The sequence below is a fragment of the Sapajus apella genome, unplaced genomic scaffold (genome assembly GCF_009761245.1).
Source record: "Sapajus apella isolate SASKATOON/1434 unplaced genomic scaffold, GSC_monkey_1.0 scaffold15, whole genome shotgun sequence".
Classification (NCBI taxonomy): domain Eukaryota; kingdom Metazoa; phylum Chordata; class Mammalia; order Primates; family Cebidae; genus Sapajus; species Sapajus apella.
This window is the reverse complement of record NW_022436955.1, coordinates 28,060,837-28,070,725: the sequence shown is the minus strand read 5'-3', so window position 1 is coordinate 28,070,725 and position 9,889 is coordinate 28,060,837. Positions and strand designations below refer to the sequence as shown.

Below are 9,889 nucleotides of genomic sequence, written 5' to 3'. Positions count from 1 at the left end.
TGGCAGCCCGCAGGAGCCTGTGCCTTCGCCACTCTGCTTTGAAGCCCTACTATCGTGACTGCGCAGTTCAAAGGGCCACTGCATAGGTCCAGCCCAAACTCTGCCCATCGGAGTTAAGCACCATTTTATTTTTTTGAGACAGGGTCTCACTTTGTCACCCAGGTTGGAGTGCAGTGGTATGATCATAGCTCACTGCAGGTGAGCTCCCAGGCTCAGGTGATCCTCCCACCTCAGTCTTCCAAGTAGCTGGGACTGCTGCATGTCCCACCATCCCTGGCTAATCTTTTATATATATATTTGTCTGTGAAGATGGGATTTTGCCATGTTGCCCAGGCGCGGTCTCTTCCATTTTCAGTTAGACTGCACAGCAGAGTGACTTTTCAACTCACAAACACAAGTAACAAAACCCTGCCCCAGGTACTACCACGTGGCACCCTTGTGCCCATCTATTGACCCCAACAAGCTCAAAAACCTTTCTTGTCACAGTGTAGTCACCAACAGATATTAGAAGTTGGCCGACAAGATGAAACCGGTTTATTCTCCTAAGGAGTGCTGCCAACCTGATTAATACTAGATTCCAAGTCAAGTAAATTACAAACCACCTTAATAGTCTCAGGAGAGACCACAAAATTTTAGGCACAGGATGTCGCATGTAACCCACGAGGCACAAGAAAATCAGAATGGAAGCCAGCAGTTCACACATCTCCAGGGACAAGTCCCAGAAGCAAAACACAAACGAGTTGGCTTAGGCTAAAAACCAGTGGCCCTCCCCTCCTGGGGTCAAAGCTATCCTCTCCCCAAATCACTCACAGAGTCTTTCTATGTGCTTTCCCCAGCGGCCCGAGATTCAGGTCAAACCACCACCCATTTGTTCATGACCTAGGCTGAGCGGGGGAGGAGAGGCTGCGTGTACCACTTCCTACCTTCTGGGGCGTCTTTAAGCAGTAAAACCTTTCCAGAATAGGAAGGAGGTGAGCTATCCCAAAGTCGGCAGAAGTTCTGCAAAACACGTTTTGTGGGGGCCTGGGACTAGGTACGAGACAAAAAAGAATTTCAGGCTCAAAGAAGTTGGGAAGTGCTGGGTTAATGGAAGGGTAAACGAATGCAGGACTTCTCAGAGCCTTTCATACGCCAGCGCTGCAGAGCTCCAGAGTTCACAGCTTTTGGCTTTGTCTGCCTCGCACAGCCTCTCAACAGTCTGTCCGCCTCCAGGGACTTCACATGCAAATGACCAGCTAGCTAAAGACGCAGACTGCTCACCGCTGTTGCTCACCGCACTCACAGTGGAGGGCAGGCACTTGGCTATTGAAGCTTTCAGTCCCCCAAACGCTCTCCTCTCTCCTGTATGGCTACAGAAACAGACCAATGGAAACACAGTAAACCCTGCAGAGAAGGGAAAGGAGGCGCCGTAAAGAAGCAGAAGAAATGGAAATAAATGTTAACTACGATTTTTATCCTTGTCTAGTATCAATCTTAACACATTGATCCTCAACCAGTTGGCCTGCTGAAAGCCCTCTTAAAGGGCAAGCGACATTGATACCTGCTCCCAGAACTGTCTGCAGGAAGACTGGTGATAGACTAGGAATGAAGATGAAGCCCATCTTGAAGTTTTCTGATCTCTGCCTTCAGCTCATTCACGCCTTCCTTGGCCCATGCTTAAAACCCACCACACTCCTGTCCTCCCATAGTTCTGCACATTTCTCATCCACTCGGGCAGCCCAGAGCCCTCCTAAAGGGAAATCGACACTGATACCTGCTCTAGGAGGTGTCAGTGCATCCTAAAAGGGATGCCATCAGGGTGTGAACAGCTCAGAGAGACTGAGGAGCCCTGACGCCCTGAGGGCCTGGAGGGCATTTCATCTAACCCTGTGGCAAGGGGGATGAGGGAACAAGCCTATTTCTTCAAGAATTTGCCCAGCAGCACGAATCTACTTAGCAGCAGAAAACTGGGGCGAGACCTGGCATGGGAGTTGGGGGGGACCTCCACTGCCTTCTCAGGGATCCACACGGTGCCTCGAGATAGAGTCAGGGAACAATCACAAATTCTGTAGCGATCACTTTTTCCTTCCTGAGAAATAAACAGATGTGGGGAGCTGAGTACATCAGTAATACAAAAGATAGTGAGCTCAGAAAAAAAAGAAAGAAAGCAAGAGGAAGAAAATGCACCAATTACAGAATAATATTTCTAAAGAGCTTCATACCTATCTTCATTCTTGGTTGCCTGTAACCTTTTAGAATTCAAGAAGGTTTCCAATGAGGAAAGCTGGAATTATTCAGAAGCAACGTTCACCTGCTATGGAGAACGGCTCCCTGCTGGGAAGTTGCCACAGCTCACCTGACGGTCCGGGGAGCTTTGTGGCCCCCGTCACTCCCTCACTCCCTCACCCACCCACCCTCCTGGGAGTCTCTGCCCTATCACTCATAAAACAAACACACCTGACCTTGCCAGTGATTCCCAGATGTGGCTGATGCCCAGAATTCCAAGAACCAGTTAAAATACAGTTTCTGGGCTCCACCCTATCCCTGCTCCTGGTGGTTCTGGATTCCATAATTCTGAGGGGGCTCAGGAATCAGTGCTCTTAAAAGCTCAGTTAGGTTTGGGGAGGCTTGGACTAGGTGATCTAAGATATATATCCCTTTGAGGCCGCAAGCTTCACTACAAAAATTTCTGAGTAACCCAAGTGCCAGCTACTCTCGGGGGGACGGTGAGGAAGGACCCAAAGAGGAATGGCAACATGGGACAAAGACCTGCAAAGGTACAAGGGGTTGCTCACTGCCTGGGACCAGGGTTAGTTATTCAAGCAAGATTATGTGAAGTTATAGAGAGTATTTAATTGGTTACTGTGATATCATAGAAATACCAAGAATCATAAAAGTAAAAAAAGCTGCTAAGTTGTACATAATGTTTCCAGAATTCTAAGAAGTCGCTGCTGGTCTACAGGGGCCTGGGAGGTGACGGTGGGGTCACTGGCCCCGGTCCTGGGGCCTCTTGCCTTTGCCTTTCTTCTTCTTATCCTCCGGCCGCGGCTCCAGGGCGCAGACACAGGCAGACCCCCCGGCGATGGCCTTGGGCAGGTCGACGCCCCTGCTCCACTTGTCGGCCTCGCGGTCATACACCTGCACGGTCTTGGAGAAGGCAGTGTTCTCCCAGCTGTAGCCACCCAGGATGTAGATGCGGCCCTCCCACACCGCCACGCCCGACTCGCTGTTGGCGTGCAGCAGCGGTGCCACGCGGGTCCACTGGTTGCACTGCGGGCTGTAGGCCTCCACGCCCAGCACGTCGAAGCGCTCCATGGACTCGATGTTGTCGTCGCTGCCGCCGATGGAGTAGATGCTGTCGCCCAGGCTGCACATGCTGTGCCAGCCACGCGCCGTGGTCATGGGCCGCCGCTCCTCCCACACGTCCGTCCGGTGGTCATAGCACAGCAGGTTCTTGCGGTAGGGGCCGATTTGGTAGTCGTGGCCCCCCGAGATGTACACGAAGTCTTTGTAGATAGTGCCCGCGTGGCCGTACGTGAACCTGCAGAGTCGACGGGCACAGAGAGAGAGAGAGAACGAGCTCAGGGCTGTGCCAGGCTTACCCTCCCTGAGCCTGGGAACGGCCTGCGGTCTTAGGGGGCCATGAGGATTTAAGAATACTGGGAGTGGGCAGCCCATGAATACTTTCTAGACAGCAGCTGTCATTAGCCAAGAAATGGCAGGTAAGGGCAGGGAAGTAGACAGCTTTGCAGTCAGGCCACCTGAGCCAGAACCCAGCTCTACCCTCTCTGAGTTTCCCTCACCCCATCTGGGAAATGGGGATAGTCACAGGACCATCACCCTTTCACAATGGCTGGAAATGACGAGAACGATGCGCTAGCAGGCCCACACACACCCAGTGAATTACACATCAGAGAGGGAATCTGACGTACGGTACAATTCTAACTGTGCTGGAGCTTGGGAAAAGTTTCGCCTAAACCATAGAGACCGCAAAATCAGTGGCTGCCAGGGGCCGTGGCGAGAGGGAAGGTAGGGTTGGATGGGGACTGCACGGGGGGCGTTTAGGGCAGTGAAATGATTCTCCATGATGGTATAATGGTGGATACATGTTGCTCTGCGCTCCTCAAAACCCACAAAACTGTGCCAGGAAGTGGGAACCATCATGCAAACCAGTGAATAAGAATGGATCAATAAGGCCAGATGCAGGGGCTCACGCCTGTAATCCCAGCACTTTAGGAGGCCAAGGTGGGCAGATCACTTGAGGCCAGGAGTTTGAGACCAGCCCGACCAACATGGTGAAACCCCGTCTGTACTAAAAATACAAAACTTAGCTGGGCATGGTGGTGTGCGCCTGTAGTTTCAGCTACTCGAGAGGCTGAGGCAGGAGAATGGCTTGAGCCTGAAAGGCGGAGATTGCAGTGAGCAGAGACTGTGCCACTACATTCCGGCCTGGGTGACAGAGTGAGACTCCATCTCAAAACAAGAAAAACAAAAACACGAGTGCTTAACGCGCACACTTCTACGTCTTGGGATGTATGCCACAGCAAAGGCTGGTTCCAAAAGTCCGCTGCTGGGTACAGCAACAGGGAACTGGTGGAACAAATGGTGTGCACCTTCTGCTAATCCCATGACGATAACAAACGCTCGATACGTGCACATCTGGCCTCAGGGAGACTGAGGAGGGTGAGGGCCACCCTGGGGCACTCCCTGCACGTGGACGCAGGTTCACAAGCGGCACCGCGTCTGCTCTGCACGGCAGTGCTGCGGAGCAGGCATGAGGATCACCTCACTCTACAGATGAGGAACTGAAGACTGAGCGGGGTGAAGACCCATGCTTGCATCTTAGATCTAGCACAGATGCCAGCATCTCTTTGAGTTCCTCCTAGGCAACGTCAGGGAAGTCCTCAGGTCAGTCCCTCACCCTCTGAAAGTCGGTGAAGGCACAGACTCGGGCCATGGAGGGACGCCCGTCTGTCATGGTGGCAGAGCTGACCCTTGCCCTGAGTCTGAAACCAGAGCCCTGACTGCGCACCACCATGCCCTCTGCCCCTCATCATGTACTTGCTGCTACCGATAAACCAGAAGATTTCTTTCCTGGAACTGGAAGCCAACATGCCCAGAATGTGAGGCACATGCACTGAACTATGTCCCTAAAACCATCCCGCTTGGAGAGCCTTCCTTCAAGCCCCAGATCACCTTGGCAAGCCAGCCACGTAGGACCAGGAGTCGGTCTTGGGACTGTACGTCTCTACTGAAGACAAAGCTCCGTTCTCATTCCGGCCACCGACGGCCACAAGCATGTCTTCGATGGAGGCAAGGTAGAAATCCACGCGGCGCTGGTTCATGAAGGCCACCTGTGGAAGTGAGACACCTGTACCTTCCCTTCCCCGAACACGAAACAGCATTAACATCTGGAGCTACGTTTCCCAAATGTGTCTGCGGAATACATAGCCCCGGAGAGTGAGACGGTAGCCACGTGAGTTTGGCAAAGGAAAATGCACCTGAATAAAAGGCCTTTTTCAGGTGGCAGCTCTGAGCCCCTAAGGTTTCCCTGAGACACCCTGAATCCCAAAAGGGGGATGGAGATGCTCTGAATCCCCAAACTTGTCTGGTCATGTGATCTGCCTTGTGGATGGGAACTCTGTGGGACACGGGGTTCAGAACTGCTGATCTGGTGGTTTTCTGAAATAAAAATTCATCCTTTGCCTCCCCGCATCAGATTTTTAAAATTAGTCCTGACAGCCATTCATGTTAAAACAGAGCAGGACATGGCATTCAACAGGAAATTAAACGGAAGAGGCCAAGTGCAGTGGCTCACACCTGTAATCCCAGCACTTCAGGAGGCTAAGGTGAGTGGATCATTAGAGGTCAGGAGTTTGAGACCAACCTGGACAACATGGTGAAACCCCGTCTCTACTAAAAATACAAAAGTTAGCCAGGCATGGTGGTGGGCACCTGTAATCTCAGCTACTTGGGAGGTTGAGGTACCGGAATTGTCTGAACCTGGGAGGCGGAGGCTGCAGTAAGCTGAGATTGAGCCACTGCACTCCAGCTTGTGCAACAAAACAACCGTGTCTCAAAAAAAAAAAAAGAAAGAAAGAAAGAAAAAAGAAAAAGAAAGTAGAAGAGCCAACTTTTTTATTTTTTTGAGACTGAGTCTCACTCTGTCTCCCAGGCTGGAGTGCGGCGTGCGGTGGCACAATCTCGGCTCACCACAGGTTCAAGCGATTCTCCTGCCTCAGCCTCCTGAGTAGCTGGGATTACAGGTGTGCACCATGCCCAGCTAATTTTTTTTTTTTTTAATTTTTAAATTTTTGCTTTTTATTTAGAGATGGATTCTCCCACAGTTGCCCCGGCTGGAGTGCAGTGGCCTGATCTTGGCTCACTGCAACCTCCACCTCCTGGGTTCAAGTGATTCTCCTGCCTCAGCCTCCCGAGTAGCTGGGATTATAGGCATCTGTCACCACACCTGGCTAATTTTTTGTAAAGATGAAGTTTTTAGTAGAGATAGGGTTTCACTACGTTGGCCAGGCTGGTCTCAAACTCCTGACCTTGAGATCTATCTGCTTTGGCCTCCCAAAGTGCAGGGATTACAAACGTGAGCCACCACAGCCAGCCAATTTTTTTGTTTTTTTTTTAGTAGAGACAGGGTTTCACCATATTCGCCAGGCTGGTCTTGAACTCCTGACCTTAAGTGATGTGCCCGCCTCAGCCTCCCAAAGTGCTGGGATTACAGGCGTGAGTCACCACACCTGTCCTCTGTCCTTTTTTAAAAAAACAAATCCAGGCCGGGCGCGGTGGCTCAAGCCTGTAATCCCAGCACTTTGGGAGGCCGAGGTGGGTGGATCACGAGGTCAAGAGATCGAGACCATCCTGGTCAACATGGTGAAACCCCGTCTCTACTAAAAATACAAAACATTAGCTGGGCATGGTGGTGCGTGCCTGTAATCCCAGCTACTCAGGAGGCTGAGGCAGGAGAATTGCCTGAACCCAGGAGGCGGAGGTTGCGGTGAGCCGAGATCGCGCCATTGCACTCCAGCCTGGGTAACATGAGTGAAACTCCGTCTCAAAAAAAAAAAAAAAAAAAAAAAAAAAAAAAAATCCAAGCAGAACACACAGGGAGCAAGGCCCCACGGGAGGGGCTCAGGCTGCCACTGCTGCCAATCTTTGGGGAGGAGGATCCAAAGCCAGGGACCCCTTTCTCCCTTTCTAGTAAGGAGACTTTGACCTTGGAGGGTGGTCTCAGATTTCTGAGAATAAAATCAAAAGGTCAGCTGGAGTCCATTCTAACTGAGTCTCAAGCTGCAAGCAGCACTGAGCTGGGGGTGGGGCTGAGGTGTGAGTACAAAGGCTGAGATGGATTGTCCCAGGGAGCGGGGGACTGGAGAGTGCTCCAGCAGAAGGCAGACACCTTCCCTACACCAGGGGCTTGCCAATCAACATGAGCTACCGCACCCACCACCCCAGGCCCTGAAAGGGCAGCGGCCCACGCTCTTCCCAGAATCAGGCCACACTACATGCCCAACCACAGGCGTGAGCCCTAGAGGCCTCCTTAAACTACCTCCCAAAATGCTCCCAGAGGAGCCCCGCAGGGACTCCAGTACCTGGGGACACTGAACCACGGATCAAATATCTAAACCCATGCTACTGCCCAATATGGCCTCCGTGCCTCGTGTGGCCGTATACACTTACACGCCAATCAGTTAAAGTGAAATAAAATTGAAAACTGACTTCTTTGGTCACAGCAGCCACATTTCAGGTGCTCAGTCGCCACGTGTGGCTGGGGGCTACCGTATTGGGAAGTGCAGACAAAGGCCCTTCTATTCACACATAAAGCCCCACCAGGCAGCACTGCTCTGAACAATGACAGGCCCCCCTCGAAGGGGGTTGAGTAGCTCCCCCGCCCCCTGTCCAGTGTGTGGGCCCGGGGCATGCCACCTGTCGCTTTATCATCACATCTCGTTCAGAGGCAGGAGAGTTGTCAAGGCCCCAGACAGGTAAGGAAAGTCAAGGCTAGGTTAAGAAAACCGAGAGAGTCCTCAAGAGAAAAGAAATAATCTGGCTTTAATCTCACCTTGATCCACTGTTTACAGCGGGGGTCATACCTATAAAGAAGATTGGAGGCCGCATCCCCTCCGTTGTCCCGTGAGAAGCTGCCGCCGGCGATGAAGATGAAGCCCCCCAGCACCGCCACACAGTGGTGGCTCCGCCGGGCGGGCAGCGGCGTCTCCTTGACCCACTGCTCGCTCTTGGCGTCCAGGTAGCAGGTGTCGTCACTGAGCTCCAGACACCCCTCGGAGACCTCGCCGCCCACGAACAGCAGGCGCTCCTGGTTGGTGCGCAGCGCCGTGCGCTTGGTCTGCATGACGGGCTGGGCCGCCACGTTGTTGTGGTAGCGCAAGGCCTCCTCGATGAAGCCCTCGCAGTTGGCCTCCTTGGGCAGCAGCGAGCACACAGCCGGCTTGACACGGTGCAGGAGGTCGTTCTTGGGGATGAGCGGGAAGTGGATGTTCTCCAGCACCTGGCGGGCGTGGGCCTCGCGCTCCGGCTGCTGCGTCAGCCACTGCAGGGCGGCCTGCAGGAGGTCGTGCTCACACTCCCGCTGCACCTCGCTGCTGCTCAGGTAGACACACAGCTTCTGCATGGAGATGTTCTGCAGGAAGTCGGGCGTGAAGGACAGCGTGCCAAAGTGGTTCAGGATGAAGCCGTCGATGAAGGCGTCCAGCCGCTTGAGGCTGTAGATGGAGGCCAGCTCCTGCAGGTACAGGTAGTTGTCCTCGCTCACCTCCTGCTCCAGGTACTCACAGCAGAAGTCCACCACTGTCCAGATCTGCAGCAAGTGGGCCGTCTCCAGGACGTAGTCGATGTTGCCGCCGTCCAGCACCAGCTCCCCGCCATACAGGAAGTCCACCACGGCCTTGAGCCCGATGTAGGAGGCGCCGATCAGCTCCACCTCCTTCTGGAAAGCTTCCCGCATGCCAATGGTAAACATGGAGTTGAAGTAGTCGCTGCACACTGCCAGCAGGTTACGGTGGGCTGGCACGCGCTGCTCATCGGCCACCAGGACGATGTCGCAGAAGAGGCCGCGGAGACGCTGCTCGTTCAGCCGCTGCAGCACGGTGGTTGAGTGGTCGGCCCAGCGGTACACCTGAACAGAGAACACAGGTCAGAGACGGCACAGCAGCCTGCTCGGTCCTGGACCAACCCAGTGGGTCCTGACCGGCATTCTCAACAAGATGAAATGGAAGAAAGCAGGAAATAAAATGCTGCGTCAGAGGGCGCTGCAGGAGGTACAGATGCTTCTGCATACGCATGTGTCCTGTGTGTTTCCTTTTTCTTTTTTTTCTCTGTCACCCAGGCTGGAGTGCGGCAGCATAATCTCGGCTCACTGCAACCTCCACCTTCCAGGTTCAAGGATTCTCCTGCCTCAGCTTCCCAAGTAGCTGGGACTATAGGCATCTGCCACCACACCCAGCTAATTTTTTGTATTTTGAGTAGAGACAGGGTATCACCATGTTAGCCAGGATGGTCTCGATGTCCTGACCTTATGATCTGCCCACCTCGACTTGTGCACGCTTGCTGTCTCTCTCGCTCTTTATTTGAGAAACAGCCTTGCTCTGTCGCCCAGACTGGAGTACAGTGGCGTGATCTCAGCTCGCTGCAACCTCTGCCTCCTGGACAGAGGATGGCTACAGCCGGGCTTGGCCAACAAGGTGAAACATTGTCTCTACTAAAAATATGAAAATTAGCCAGGCATGGTAGTGTGTGCCTGTAATCCCAGCTACTCGGGAGGCTGAGGTAGGAGAATTGCTTGAACCCAGGAGGTGATGGTTGCAGTGAGCTGAGATCACGCCACTGCACTCCAGCTTGGGAGACAGAGCAAGAACTTTGTCTCAAAAAAAAAAAAAAA

General features: G+C 53.0%; 1 protein-coding gene across 4 annotated transcripts in view; it reads right to left on the bottom strand.

The window, feature by feature from the left end:
• Positions 1 to 302: 302 nt before the first annotated feature.
• KLHL36 (kelch like family member 36) overlaps positions 303 to 9,889 on the bottom strand; it is a 17,230-nt gene continuing 7,643 nt past the window's right edge. For all 4 annotated transcript variants that reach the window (XM_032284580.1, XM_032284582.1, XM_032284581.1 and 1 more), the window contains 3 exons: positions 8,054 to 9,127; positions 5,176 to 5,333; positions 303 to 3,520 (listed from right to left, as the gene is read on the bottom strand). In XM_032284580.1, the coding sequence (XP_032140471.1) occupies positions 2,965 to 3,520; positions 5,176 to 5,333; positions 8,054 to 9,127 (1,788 nt within the window). In that variant the 3' untranslated portion in view covers positions 303 to 2,964. The remainder of the gene's footprint in view (positions 3,521 to 5,175; positions 5,334 to 8,053; positions 9,128 to 9,889) is intronic.